At 43.9% G+C, this 16,314-nt stretch overlaps 1 protein-coding gene across 1 annotated transcript in view; it reads right to left on the bottom strand.

Annotated features, from left to right (window-relative positions):
- T265_15239 (hypothetical protein) overlaps window positions 1-16,314 on the bottom strand; it is a gene marked incomplete at both ends in the record, with an annotated part of 60,308 nt that overhangs the window by 10,965 nt on the left and 33,029 nt on the right. Inside the window, 2 exons of the mRNA XM_009177180.1 lie at window positions 5,164-5,662; window positions 10,236-10,415. Of these exons, the coding sequence (XP_009175444.1) occupies window positions 5,164-5,662; window positions 10,236-10,415 (679 nt within the window). The remainder of the gene's footprint in view (window positions 1-5,163; window positions 5,663-10,235; window positions 10,416-16,314) is intronic.

Raw genomic sequence — 16,314 nt, forward strand, 5'->3', positions numbered from 1 at the left:
GTAGAATTGCATAGGGCTATAATAGACCAAAATCCATCCACAGGCTACCCCAACGAGCTTCACCATTGCCTAACCATATGGGCGATTCTGAAGTGATAATGCACCAAGAGCTCGTTGACATCAGCATAGTAATTAGTCACTCATCTATTTCACCAAAATGACTACTTTTCCGTCGTACAGCTGAGGAAGTAAAGTAGTTTGAACCATGCACTGAGGCTCGGGCACTTGTTGGACATTTAGTTCATACGGTCTATTCTGGCAGAGGAAAGTGCACGTCAGCAGGACATGATCAACTGTCCCCTCACCATCGGATGGGTCTGCGTTTTTCGCCGATAAACACGGCTGAGACGGGGCCATACACTTGGGTTGAGTGTCGCCAACAGGTCCATCAATCAACAATGGGAAGTAAACGTAGGCGACCCCAAAGGGCCGACTGTATTTCCCACACTCAGTACACCCGTGGTGTTCCTGCGCATTGCTTCTATGTTGTGTGGGTATGTGCCCAGGAACACATGCACAATCAATCTAAACAAGGAGGACCACGAAAACAGTCAGTGTTTATGTACCAAACGACGCCTCCACGCGATAGCCACGTCATGTTGCAGGTGCATCAACCGCTGTAGAGAATGAGGTGGACAACCTTGCAGATCGTGAGTCACGGCCCAAAAAGAGAATCCAAGTGTTGCGAAACCCTAGTGTTTTGATGGGTGGCTGCCTGTAGGAGGTCCCTGCTAAACGGCTTTTAGGTATCAAGGGTAATTACACAACTCGTTCCTTTGTCACAAAGCAGGAAACAGGGCAACAACCAAATGGTGGGTGTTGGTGAGTAAAAACCAACAGAAACTGTTTGAACATGGATGACTTAGTCGGAAACGGAGTGAAAAAGAAAAAAAAACAGCAACTGAGAGTACATTTGAATTGAACCAGTTGTGACATTTTTTACGTGACTGCAGTCGGGATTGTATACTCGTAGACGTGCATCAACGGGGTTGGTTGGTCAATCACTCGAATACGGTCATTAACTCCGGCCTCTTTCGTACGCCTCTCATGTACAGTAAAACAGACTTTAAGAACCTCGATGACGAATCAGGACTTGATAAAACAAAGCAATGATGGTGGATAAGGAAGGCTACCTCAAGGCTAACCGGTTTCTAGGGATAAACCTTGCCGCAGTCGTGCCAGTAATGACTTAAACCGACATTACTCAGCTTCTACGACCGTCACCACAATCTGTTCATTTTCTGTCTTATAAGCAGTTTTGTATACCTTGAATATGAATCCAGATGGCATGAAAGTCTTGTGCTTGAGCACCTGCAATGCACAAACTAGAACAGCAGACCAGAAAATTCGACCCTGTACAAAGCACTCTCTGGTTTTTTACCAGAGATAGATGGCGATGCTATAGTGCAGACCTGAATTAAAGTTTTCTAGTCCCAAGGTGTGTTATTAGGCCCACTGTGCCATCCAAGCGGATTGGATGCGCCATGTATCTTTAGCTAGGCTGGTAAGGAAAAGCATTACAATATATACAACGGATTGTACGTTAGCTGTAGTCAGTTAATCACCAAGGTCATGCATACACTACTTTCTATTTAATGTCATTTAATTGATGCTTCGACCTGTTGAACATCTGCGGTCGTAATCACCCATCTTAAGTGGTTGTAGCGACCACAGCGTGACCAAATTCTGCGTGACCAAGTCTGCTGACAGATCTGAACGACAACACACTTACACTGAGTTTGAAAGTGATGGTCGTGTAATTTGTAGGATAGTGGCAGGTTTACGTAATTGAGCAAACTCAAAATGCAACTTCATTACCCTGATTGACAATCGTTAAGTTTACGTGGTGCTTTTACCATTCACGCTGATGCATCGAACAAACCAGTGCTATACCATATTTAATGGCTGTGTGTTATCATTGGTGGATGAAATTCAGCATTAGAACACATCGTTTGTCCATAGGAGAGAAAGCCCTACGGGAGCGGCATGAAGCTTCGTGAAAGGGATCGGGTATAAGCAAATGGTGAAAGTTCGGTTCAACAGCTGCCTACTTCTCTATCGGTGTTCTAAACAGCGCAGGTAAGGCTGCTTCCAGAAATGTTATTTATGAAGGCTACAGGTGCTCATACTGGTGTGAATAGCATAGAGATACCAGAATAATTGACCTGGCTTAGGGATATCAGAAACCCACTTTCTTCTGCCGTTCAATGGCTGCAAGTTCCAACGTTACCCGTCCACAATTTAGTCAAAGGTGCATATAACTGGGCTCAGGTTCACTGAGCATACAATGTAATTATCCGAACGGTTGCTGCACGTTGGAAGTATGCAATTTAATGTTGTCGCCCCTAAGTAGACATAAGTTTCTGTAAATCACTTGGCGAGACGGGCGATTTATCTTTCTACCCTATCACTTTCTAACTTCTAAGAAAACACTGTCATATTGCCATTCTACAGGGTCTGTGAAATCAAAATTTAACAAGCCTGGACTGCTCGACACCTGGTGACCTAAGAACATATTTGATCAAGCGACTTCCATGAGACAAATTAGCTTTGCCTTAACGGTATTGAACTACATCGAATATAATTAGCTTTCGACTACTATACAGAAGTTACTTTTTGCACCACTAGCTAGACACTCCCTGTTTAGGCACACCCTATTTATCCAAGAGCTCAAGTTTACGGTAATTGTCAGACGTCCATTCGGAGCTGGGGAAATCATTTCTTGGATCCCCATGTCTGGTCACGTTAGCGGTTAGATCAAATGCTCAATAATCAAGCATAAAATAGCACTCTTTCAAGCACTAACGAGTGACGAATCGTTATTTTAACCTTGGATCTTTCCGACTCGTCTTTGCTTCCCCCCTACGAGGTAAGCGTGTTCTCAGAATCACCTCAAGGTGCACTGCATTTACATGCGTTTCTTTGGGATAGGTTTAGCATTGAACGAGATCCACTGAGGTTGCTACATATTCCTTGATTTCAGGCTCAGTGGTTAAAGCGCGAATTTACCAGCTGGAAGGTCCGTAGTTTGAATCCAGCCTCTGCACCTCCACTGCCCCCGTCCAGGCTTGGACAGCTTGACAGTATTTCAGCCCTGCTACTTCCTTCGGGTGGCATGGCAGCTAGACAACGACCATATTACTATATTATTTACTCAGTATGGGGAAGGATAATAATCATTTTCTACGAAAAAAGACAACAGTAGATAAATTGACGACACTAGTGTGAATTATCGTAATTCAGGGGAATTTCTTCCCCTGTCGAGAAATGCAAAGCTGTTTTCGACTGTTCCCCTTCCATCAAGGCCCTGCGTTCACCATTGAAGCGCTGTTCCTTTACGAGTAAAATGTGCCTACATTCGTGAGCGAAATATGAATTTCAACGGTCTCTCAGGTGCTGCAATCACGTGTGCTGGCTACTTTCCAACCCATTACAACACATTTGAATCATCACAGTTGAGTGACATGTGCCACTCAGAACAACCGTCGAATAGTATGCTACTAGATATTAGAGGTCAGACATTGGGAATTAACATAGTTCGTACAAATGTACGCTTATTCCTATGCTTAGTCTGGCACGGGCTTATCGGCAATCAAACAAAATCAGGCTACGGTCTAGAAGCCTCATAATAAGTTCAAATAAGAATGAAATTCAAGCGACGTGGCGTGAAATAGCAAATTTTTCGACAAAGGTAAACAGCCGGTCGCAGGCGAACAATCATGCGCACCAACGCCAAACAACACATCATTGAACAGGCTTCCTATGGCGTCAGGAGGAAAAGGCCGGATGTTACCGTCCAACTCGTCGAGAATGGTGGACAGCGTTCCTTCCTCACGGAGTTTTCCAGCTAGTTGAGGATCGGGAATGTGCAATCTGCCAATCAAAGCACGCGTGTAGTGGACCGAAGATGGAGTAACGACAGAGTTGTTCGAATGACAGTTGTGACCTACATTCCACCGCATGTAGTATGCAAAGGTATACTGCACCCCCAAACGGATTGTGCTGAGAATCGTTATTATCATGTCGGCTTGTGGCCTGCAGACCCATCAGCGTGATGACTAATGCCGAAACAGTCACATGCTATCGGTTTTGGGGCAGACTACACAATGGGACTGAAAGGACAAACCTGCATCGGGTCGGAAAAGGTTTACTCTTCCTGGGGAAAAACAAAGTTTGACTGTTTTCCTGGGTGTACAGTGTCAATATTTCCATCGGTAGCTTACATTGGCTTCGTTAAAGGATAGTGGGAGACAAATGGTTGTTTATTCCACAAGTACGACAATAACCATTCCTCATTCAGTTCGGACACAATAGTATCGCACCACCCACCAACTGACTGCCTATTTCCTCGCTGAAACTGGCGTTTGACTTGGAGACAATGATCGGAAAACATAATATTTCTACAAAGGTTGGAAGTTGCAACTCATTACTGCCGGATTTCTCGAGTCGGCAGTGAAGAATAAATCACATTTCCGTCATTTCGTCTTCGAGAGCCGAACATAATCGGTGAAGCAGAGAGGCACCAGTAACGCAGTGAAGCACCAGTGTCCTCATCTGGAGCTGCTATCAACGATGATGATGATTACAAACAGAGCCTAGAATATACACGACAATTTGACGGGAACAAAAGGACAGTGAGCAGGGTGCTTTGCCTCCACCATCGGAGCTACATAAACTGTATTAATCACCCAGGCTCTCCGCCTACCATATACTGAAGAATAGGTTCATAATACGATGGTTTGATTCAATGCATTTTATCATGAGCTGGATAGGCTGTTTCTCGATTAAGTACCACTTTCACGCGTATTTCTTCATCGCAACTAAACAGGTGAGATTCAATATTCCTAATGACCTTGACGACTTAATATACAAAACGATCCTCCTTACAAGTGGCGTATGGTCTTAAAACATGACGGATCTCGAGGAGAACCTTTCAGCCAGTCCTCATTAACGCATCAGGATCTGAAATGCCGATGGATAACCTTGCCTAGCCTTCCCATAGTTCCCAAATATTGCATGGAATACTGCCACAGAACCGCTCGGAATAAATGAGATATTTCTAACCGAACTACCCATTAAGAAGTTTGGTAGGTTTAAAAAGAAGAAAACTAGTGGAAAATATCCATCCCAAACTATGAAGTTCTTGCAAACGAATCGACTTACATGGGGTGGTAACCATTCCATTTGTGGTAAAGTCGACCACAGCAACACGCCAGCGCTGACTCACAGTACCGTAACCGTAGACAGCTGCAGCCATCGCTCGTCCACCGGGTTCAGTGACTAACCCGGTGAACACCACTGTCTCGTCTGCACGTCCTCGAATCCATGCCTCGTAGTTTGTCGACGGTGTGGTTGTAGTGGTATCCCCTGAAGTATGATTTTCTGGTTGGTATCCTGGAGGCACGGTTGCATTTCGCCCTCTAGTAGTGAGCAACGTTGGTGTAGTGTTTCCAGGGGTTGTATACACACTAACATTTGCGGTGGTGCTGGTCCCTCCGGTATGGTCAACAATCCAAGCTCCTGCTCTCAAAGGGATTGTGTGCCAACACCGTCCTTCATCAGTACTAAATCGCAGTACATCAGGCCACAGAGTATCGGCTGGAACAGCAACCAAAAGCCCTCCACGATTTGCGATTTGGTAATGGTGGGGACCATCTAGAGCCTGAAAATTTGATGGACAGCGTACTTCTATTCGAAAAGTGTTCACGAAGGAGTACAAAATAAAACAGCTACCGGGTGTGAGATTGGGCTACTTCTGGTATCACACGATGAACAGGAGTTGCCAGGTTGCTCAGACTTTTCTCGAGAGTAGTTAATCAATGAATCACTACTTCTGACCGAATTAATGAAACAGAACACTTAAAAACAGTCGATTCATGTAAACAACAATGAACTAAGTGAACTATTGCTCTGCTTCGTCTACGTATTTGAAAACGGATTGAGACAGCTGATGAAGAGACTTACAAATGCTACAGTTTAGTCGGGGAAAAGTTTGGCAACATGCACGTCAAGTAACTGGGGCTTGGTAAACATGCACAAGCAAAATATATTGAAAGCTACTCCACAGGACTGAACCTAACTCGACGTAGATCAACAGTGTATTTTCTATTTGCAAACACCTGGTTTGATAAGAGGCGAACTAGCAATTTTGCGTAAATTGTGTACCAAAGGGATCTTCTCCAGTAACAAGCATTGTGATTAAAAATCATCTACGGTGCTTGATTAATTTCCGAATTACACAGTTGTATACACTTAATACAGTACCCATAAGGTTACTAAAAATTCTTCGACAGCGACGGCCTATTTCGCCCCTTTTGGGGCTCATCATGTGGACGCAGTCCCCGAGTGTCTATCAACCTTATATTCTATTTGAAAGCAAACTGCACGAAATCAGCGAAATACACTCATTTGCAAACAAATTTAGTTCTGTGAGAGACTCACCCGGGACCCACCTGAATCTCTTGTTTGTGATGTTTCCAGGCAACCGACTGTGCTGCACCACGCCGCCTCATGTTTCAGTTGATACGATATTCGAGATATCGCGATACATACATAGTTGTGTAATGCACTACTAATAAGGTTGCTGAAAACCCTTCGACAGCCCAGGACCGGAAACAGCCTGGAAACATCAAAACCGAGAGATTCAGCTGGGTTCCAGGTGAGTCTCTCGCAAAACCAAAGTAGTTTGCAAATGAGTGCATTTCGCTGAGCTGTGTTTTTGTTGATTTTTCGGCTTTAAAGCACACTTGTGAGTGAAAATAGGTTGGTTTGAGTCGTAATCCAATAACCAATCCAATAGTCTACCGCGGGTGAATAAAGTATGTACCAGGGTTTCCACAGTTCTTGACTGAATCAACTCTAGCAATCGCATGTGATCTTCCGAACAGCAATCTTCTGAGGACGGCGTTGCCGCTGAACGTGTTAGACGCTCTCCATTCGCCGTATGTACTATCTTTCTAATGCTTATTTGCGGGATTTGACAAATTAAATGTACAACCAAAGACTCCCAAAAAATGAGAACACAAAAGGCATACCAGAGCGGATAAAATTAACTTATGCGTAATTTAAATGCACCTTAACTGATGTGGTTCAAGCGCTCTATCGGCTGAGATGTTCAGAAGTACGTGCGCAGACGGCTGACCAAAAGTTTAGAAACATTTAAAGCGCCCGCTCTTATCAGACGTATAATGAAGGATTCTAAAGGATGGAACAACCCACGAGGGGAGCAAGATGAAAACTAAAGATTCATAGGATCTTTATTCATAGACATGTTTCCCCGATGCGGGAAAACCGTAGCCATACATACTTTTAAAAACATTTCTGATGGCGCATTTCCCTGCAGCGATTTCGCGCCCTTCTCTAGTCCATATGGTTGCTACTAACCGTGAATCACCTCTTCAGGTGCAGATATAGCTACACACTTCCTATGCTATTTTTTACTTGAAAGCCGTCAGGAAAATCTATCTGGACTAGCTGGACTATCTGGCTGGCATGGACTGAATCCGCAGGACCCTGAGCCACTTCTTGAGCTGTTGGGACAAGTTCAGCTTTAGGACACTACGCAACAACTGATGAAGCGCGATGAGCCCATGGTTGCGCAACGACTAGAGGTAGACATTGTCAGAAGCTATCCAGACACGTCTCCATTTTTCTGTGCAGTGTCAGACAATGCCATGAAATCGGGTTCCGATTAAATCTGTTGTTGTACGAGGGTTCGGACATGAACACAAAAGTATTGCTAACAAACGTACATTATCATTCGGTTTTGGGACAATCATACTGGTCTATCCATATCACACAAAAATACGGGTTTTTTTTGCGTTCATGCCACCAAATTTCCGGGAAATTCTGACAGGTAGACCAATTGACCAACACAAGCTGGACGATCCCGGTGTCGTTCTTCGAAGTGTCGAACAAATCAGTCAACGAGCGAAAGCAGAGTAAACTGCTTTTCCTCTATGATGTGGACTCACTGGGATAAATTTACCACAACAGGGAGGAACTGTTCCCATGAGAGTGCCGTGAATCGGAATTCCACGATCCCGCAATCACTAAGAGGTAAACGAACACAGGCGCTAGTTGACCAGGTAGCTGTTGCGCTGTTCGCTTCGAGCTTGGCGATGGGCTTGTTAACATCTCCGGAAGACATCATCGGTGCGCGGTTGATGAATAGTTGTGCAACGTATGCAATCCAATGGCTAAGCTCGGCGAACAGCACAACAGCCATCTGACCAACTGCTGACAAACTTGTTTCTAGAAAGAGAGACTTGTCTGTTGGGATCATCTCGAAAATTTGGCTAGGTTTTATCTAATATGTAAACTAGAAGTAGAGGCAAGGAGGACCGCTGGATATTACCATCTGCTTCTTACTTTGGATAGTGACCAATTCTCCTGGATGCCTGCTGCGTCGTACGTCCACTTCCAAAACCATCGCTTCCTAGATCGAGTGGATACACCTCAGAGACAAGAGGATCATGTGAGTGAGCTAGTCTACTGACTTTGTGTACCACGGTCAAAGCTGACTGCTCGCGTGGCGAAGACGGCTATTTTTTCAGAGGCCTTAGCATATGAGTACATCATTGATGCATTGGGGTTCTTAAGACAGATTGTCTAACAGTGTGACCAATTTACACCTGGTCTATATCTAATGCATATGGTCAATCTTTACCTTGGATTAATCAGACAACTAGGAGAAAAAGTTGGCAGTGAATTACGGCTCGAATGTATCGGATCACATGTTAGCATTGTTAAAAAAACACGCGTAATCAGAATCCCACCGTTTATCCATTGAAAACGACCAGGTGTGGTATACTGATGAATGACGATGGACTGATTCGTGTTTGTCAAAATCAAATCCGCAGGCGATTGACGTTTGCAGAGTTGAAAAACACAAACAATTCCAGCTGTTCGACGTATAATGAAATCAGCAAAGTTACAGAGGCCCATAATCTACACACTGTGGATAATGACGTTGCATTAGATGAGATTTAAGCGTAGTCCACTGTGCTTATCAGGTTGGCAAGGTTTCAACCAAGAAAGCGAGAAAAAAGGAACCACTGAGACCGCGGTAATTGAACATGCTCATCCCACACTAAAAAGTGTTTCCTGGAATTTTCTATTGGCCTTACATTGGTGGCCGGCTCACTAGAGAAGAGGACAAGATATTGGAACAACAGGTGCCAATTGGTTCATTTCAGCAAGAATTGAACCATGAATGTGGTTGTCAACATTATCTCGTACAGTGTGTTTTATTCAATCTATCCAGTAGGGAGAGCATTCTCGTGTTAAGGATTGCTTCGAGCCTTTCTTACAAACAAAATACAGGCCTAAATCAATGTGAGCCTAAGCATGGACAACCGTTTGTGGAGGCGCAGTAGAACATGAATGTGAGGACGATTGATCCAATCACAAATGAGCGGTATTCTCAGTTAACCTCTATGGATAAAAATTGGCGTGTAAAGCTGGGTTGCGTTAGTACTGTTTTATGGTTTTCTTGATACGGTAGGAAGGATTTGTCGAGTGGAGTATGTTGCGCAGAGAAGAAGTATGAAGCGCAGGTTGCTTTCAAGAGAACGTCAGGCGTGAAGCTTCCGGCTGCGCACACTTTTGCCGTATAACCATTGTCAATGGGTAATGAATGAAACGATATGTAATGTTGTTTCGGTCGATTAAGTTGGAAGAATATGAAGCCATGTCAACCATATTTGTTCTTTGAAAGGTATCAACCAGGCTTGGACTGGTATTCCAGGAAGAGACTTGTAGTTTCCGAGCTTATAGGAATGAGGTTTGAATCAACTTCCCTAATCTCACCGGAACTGCGTATAGAGTTCACTGCGCTGCACTCTACAGACCACTTCAATGGGTTTCAGTGATATGTTCACCAAGAACTGAAGGGCCTGCAAAATTCCCACGTAAGATGGGTATTTTTCTTATGTTTTTTCGTAATGGGAACGAAAATAGCTTTTTGAATTATCCCGGATCAGGCATCTTACTGTACCCATTCTACTTAGAAAATGGATGTAGAGTAGGTTAAATCGACCCAAGCACACCATGAAGACTGTTAAAATGCGAATTCCCATTGCTAGATTAAAAATGGCGACGTTTGTTTTCGGATTGACCTCGTTTATACTTGATGTAGATAAGGTAACAAAGCAGACAGCTGGAATCCATGTTGTCCTACCTGGCTGAATTAAGCGTTTGCGATGGCTCACGCAGATTAGCAACTAACAACTCACTTTGATCCAAGTGTAGCCGCCGTCCGAGCTGACAAACACGTCGGCTGGCGTGTTCTTCAGATGTGTCGCCACATGTCCATGGGCTAAAATCAATCCAGGCGCGGCGGCAATGGACAGTGGGGCTGAGGCCGTCACACGGTTGCGAATGCTAAATTGATTACTGATTTGCAGGCCGCATACCTGTGCAAGATGGAAGTGAGGTGAGATGGGTGCTGTTGATTTATATTTGCATTTACTCATAGGTGACGCACATGTAGAACGTACTTCAAAACAAACAGTCTTTTACGGACAGCTAAATAGGGACGACTAGAGGTTGTGGTATCCAGGTTACTCTCTTGGTTCGAAGCGTAACTGGTCTTTTTGTCTGGGTCACTAACTTGAGGATTTCCAGGCCTTGAATTGAACGTGACAAATTTTGCGGTTATTATGAAGCTGAAACATGGATTTTTGTTCAACTGTTTAACATCTGCGTCGCTGTAACATAATAATGCTATCGAAAAAATACCATTGTTAGTAGTGCCAAGAGATTTGGGAACTTTAACGGAGATTTGGTCACGTAGGTGAAGCCCACCTACGATGAGAAGATGAGAAGCACAGTACAGCTGCTTTATCCTTGTTGGGAATCATGAGCAGTGCGGATCTCAAAAACTCCACAGTTTCGAACCCGCGACCTTCCGGACAGTGGTCTGAACAGTTCAAAGTTCGGCCAGGAGCGGCTGACCAGCTGTGTGATTAGCTTATACTTAGACAAAGCATAACGCTACTCATTTTTCAACCGATCGAATTCATGCGATGAATGAAAATCCCCTATGAGAAGTCGCCACTCGAGGAGCCAGTCAACACTTGTGACGAGGTGATGTGGATCCCGTGATTGAAAGATGATTGGCGTTATATCCTAGTGGAATGTTGGATAATCACACTGCTGCTCAGGCGCTTTTGGCTGAACGGTCAAGCTACTAGCCAGGAGATTGCGGGTTCGAGAATTCTGGAGTTATGTGAGACGATCAATGCTGATAATTCCCAATAGAGATGAAACAGGTGTACAGCGCTTCTCGGCTTTTCACCTTACGTTAACTTCACTTACAAGACGAAATGTCCACTAAGTTTTGATGCCAGTTCAAAAGGAATAAACAATCTGAATGACAATATTCCCTCCATTCGGAGGAAGATTTCTAATCGACTTGAAAACCGTACTGACAGTCGCGTATTTAGGAACTGTTGTCACAAATTTTCCATAGGGAATTATAACACGCGATGATGGCGTAGTGGCCAGATGCAGGCCAATTGGTTAGTTGTTCAGAGTTCAAACCCCGGCAGAACCAAACGTGTACACTGCTGATGATCTCTAACAGGAGCGACACTTGATTTCAGTGCTTCCCGCTCTTACCAGACCAACGGAGTCTGGACAGGATGATGACTGTCCATGTCGGAGTGAGGTGAACGGGAGTCATAACTCTTTCATGAGCGATGTCAGTGGGTATTTCGACCTAGGAAAAATAATGGGAAGTTTCGTATTTCTAAATGCAGAAGTTAGCGGTAGATTGCTTTGTGGAGCAGGAGGTTTCTGGTTTAGTTTACTGCTTCGTAATGAGTTGGAGTGCCTGACTCAGACAGATACGTTCTCGAGGGGCTGAAAGCCATGAATTAGGGTAAATATTACTTTTTTCCTGTTGAACAAAGTCATTGGGGTGCGGCTCGCGAAACCACAGAGTTTAGCACAGAAGCTGAGCTAGATTTATTTCAACTACGGATTAGTGATGTGAACTGTGTTCAGCTTATTTTCAGACACGTATGGATCCTCATTTCAGACGGTTTTTATTAAGAACTGAAAACCAGTTTTCTATGGTTTTTTATCATTCTCGAAGTTTCAGGGATGTTTTTTCTAAGCAACATTTATGAAAAAACTGCTGTCACGTGAACAGCTTAACTGCTACGGTTGAGTTTATTTTTTAATAGCGTGTAGTCTACAATTGGTAGAACTCACATAAACAGCTTATTTATTCCGATACTCGGAATAGGAACGCAACAGTATCGCCAACAGTATTGCGAAAAGTACTTGCAACTTGAAACTGAGATGACCAGCACACAGAAGAATTGTTGGCAACAAATCCTACAGTACAGTTGAGATGCTTCGGAGCACATCCCACAAGGAAGAAACTTCAGCTTCTGAAAACAGAAAGTGGAACTTCTTGTGCTAGGCTCTTACTCCATTTGTACAACCTTGTAATAATTCGCTGTTGGTTTACAGATGACGTCACCTCTGAGATATACGAAAGTTCAGTAGTCCAACAGTGGGAAACGTTTCTTTTGGGTTCATCTAACTGGATTGGTATCCTGTTCAAAGGTTACTCGGTTTTCACTACCTCTGATACACGGTCGCTGATTGACGCTACACTTTCAGCCCCAGACTCACTATCAGGTTCTGTTTACAGGACAAATTACCACATTCTGCCGCCAGCTTCTGTGTGTATATGTTCGTATGCTGGTGCCAAGCAACACACTTAGACCATTCTTCAGACCGAATGCGAGAACACAATACCGTGTCCTTGAGTGGTGCCTGGAAGAAACCGGCCTATGTGCATGTGCGTCACATTAGGCTGAAACCAGTCATTTCATCGACAAAGAGCACGACTTCGATGTCATTTACAGGGTACATCTGAACCGATCACAATTATCGATCATGGGGGAGACGCAGTCAGACTGCATGACCCACAAAGTTGCCTCCAAAAGGGACTTGTACAACCTGTGAACCTGCGGTAACCTGCGAAAAATATCCAGTCTTACACCACCTGCTCGATTCCACGACCAGTTGGCCCGTGTACATTCCATTCAGTCCCAGTTACCTTTCTTTTTTTCACTAAAGAGTATGTATGGGTGATTTCCACTACACTTTCACGTGATGTTCGGTACCACAAATTTTTTGTGTATTGGGCAAGAGGACCAGTCAGAGAAAACAAGATTTGTTCGCTTCCTCCCAGTACGTCTCGGATAACCATCTTGTCGATCTGAGCATACTCATATGGAATCGTGACAGGGTTGAAGAATGAACGACCGACCGAGAATTGTTACAAGACATCTGCGAGTTAGAAACTGTTTTTTTACTGAACAGTACACCAAATTGGGCCCGCATACGAAGCCGTACATTACACGTGAAATGTTGGCATTTCTGAGCAATGGCACGCAGCAATATGTAAAAGCAAATGCAAACGTAACGGAGCTGATGTAGACACCAGCTACGACAGCACAACAATCAGAAGCTTTATTTGCTCCTGACCTCTTGAAGCTCCGCCGTGTCTAATAATGTACCTGTGATTAAAGTATTCACCACCCCATACCTAGGACATGACTAAGAATGACTGTTCTACTGACGGTGGTGACGATGGCAGCGTCCTCATTCAGCAAAGCAATCCTTCAACGTACTGGAGATCTTTGCTAAGTTAACCTAGCTTCTGAGTTTGTTTCATTTTAATACCAATTTATGTCAAAGCGGATTGCCGATTGGATTAGTCTTTCAGCCCTTTATTTAATCGCCACTAATACCGCTACAGTGTGTGTCGACCGTCTCAAACGCTACCAGTTGCACCATACGTCGCGGAAAAACCCACCAGTTTTTACTGTTTTGACAATCTGATTCGATGCGGTGCATGCTGAGAACCATATGGCAAAGCGTTGCGAGTCCTTATGTTAATAAATTATCGGAAAAAAACTGAGTTATGGTCGTTGGTTTGCTCGCTGAGGTGGGCAATTCGATCGCAAACGTTTCATCACCAATCGAGGTGCATCATCAGTGCGTATTCAGGGAGCGTAGTAGTGATTCGTAGCGATGGGTTGGTGTTTGTGCTATGCTGCTTGAGTTACCAACATTTTCCTCTACAGGAAACTTTGAGTTATAATCCCTTGATAGAAAAAATACGAAAAGATCTAACAACACCCATTTCCTTACTGATCATTTTACATTAAGCCAGCAGCTGGGTTTACGCGGTATCGCTAGGCTTTGTGGACCAATCTGTAAACCTGATTAAGAAATCGACGCACGGTGCGGATCGCGTTTATGTGCGGTCCTACCACAGCCAGATGTATTTTTTCAATCTTTCACAGCGCTTTGTTACAGGGATTTACTGTGACTATCGGAAACAGTTACTTTGACAGCTGTTACTGCTCAAATTAGGAATATCAAAAACCAATATCCAGGTGACTTAGAAAAAAGATAGATCGAAGGATTTCAAACAACCATTACGTCGGTTGTGTACGGCTGATGTAATATAAAGTTACTAGTGTGAATTTACTCTGTGAATACCATATTCAATGGACCGGAAGTTTCGGGTAGATTTTAGGACATATCGATCTAAAATATTACCTCTGGTGAATCTGTGTTGCTAACGTTTTGTTTAGCTCTCGTTTTGACTCGAATTCTCTAGAATAAATACTGTGAATTACATATAGAAGTAACTGGTGTTACGCTAATGATTGTTCGTTGCTCAACCACACATTCTCGCCCAGTAGGACCACGACGGCAGCATCCCCCCAGGTGTTTACCGCGGTTGCCATCTTCATTCAGCCCGTGCAATCACTAGTTGGATAAAGGGGCAACTATACGGAGGCGTATTCTTACGATAGCAACACTCGGAGGCATCAATAGTGCAAGCGTTCGCCGCTAAACTGAACAGGATCGATTCCACTCGCTCAATTCTTAGTTCTTTCCAATCGTTTTCTAGACCTTATGGTGATACAAGAGCACAGCAAAAGATTAGGCATGGGCCGCAGTAATTATGGTAACTCTAGTATTCTCTCATCTTTCTATAGCCAGTGCGTAGTTACAGGGATCCTCTGAAGGTTCTGTGGAAATGAGTCACCACCTCAAAATTTTTTCCTGAAAAGTCTAGACCTGTCTAGGAAGCCGCCAATTATTCAACCAGTGCAGATTATAGTCCTGCGTCCAACAGTACATAACATAGTACCTACTGTAAATTATCTCCAAGCTGTGACCAGAAATGTCCGCAGTCGCTTACATTAGAAAATTTGGACCAGAAAACAGTGACACATAGGGTGACGCTGTGTACACATGTTGCGAACAGTTTACAATGGAGGACCACCGAGTTGTACAGTTCTAAAGATATCAGTCCGCGGTCAAAACTGACTGAATAATCGTCCCAGTATTAAATTTGTACAGTCGTTTGCAAGCTGACTTAGGTTAGTGTAATCAGTAACCCAGTGCAATCAAAGCCATAGCGAGTAGTTTTTTCGTGAGTAGCCGTGACGAGCTGATTTGTTTCATGAAGCCAAACAACCGATCGTAAATTTAACGATGGAAGAATATCTGTTTCAGGGTCAGAACCTACTGAACAGAAGGTTCGCGGTTAGCATCCAACCACGGTATCTCGACTGCTCCTGTCTAGGCTTAGGCATGCGTATAGAATCTCAACCCTAGTATCCACCTGACCTGGTCCAGTTACGAAAATGAAGCCTATGCTGCTTTTCCTTTTTTTTATCGCTTCCAGGAGATCACTTTTAGTTGTGCTGTATTCTGCTTCCACGCATTGTTCTTGGGTGCATGGACGGAGTCAGCTGATCAGTAATAAAACGCATTAACGGTGCAGCCGAAACAATGTAAATGAACCGAGTTATCGATCGACCAAGCGCCGGAAATATTTGAATTCACTAAATGTCTCTATCACATGGGTGCACAATTTCCGATATATCAGTGTTGCTCCAGAACCGAATAATCACTTTCTTTCTGCGCACACGAGGTTTAGATACCAATCAAAACAGACCCATCACAAGCATTATAAACAGTCGTGGGGAGCATTTTGCACGAAGCTTGCATGCTCCAAGAAAGCCTAGTATGAGTTTGTGCGCAAGTAGAAACGAAGGTACACATATCCTCCGTGAAATTAGTATCAGGTTGAACGGGGAACTTCAAACAAGATGCTTCCAGTAAGGGAGCAGTACCACACCTGATGCTTCTCGCGTAATACAGCTATAGTTTACGTCAAAGAAAGATGCCGATTACCGGGAGCAACACCAGAAATAACTCAGTTGGAAAAAAACTATTTATATCGAAACATACAATACGGGCGAT

Source organism: Opisthorchis viverrini, assembly GCF_000715545.1.
Source record: "Opisthorchis viverrini unplaced genomic scaffold opera_v5_398, whole genome shotgun sequence".
Taxonomy (NCBI): domain Eukaryota; kingdom Metazoa; phylum Platyhelminthes; class Trematoda; order Opisthorchiida; family Opisthorchiidae; genus Opisthorchis; species Opisthorchis viverrini.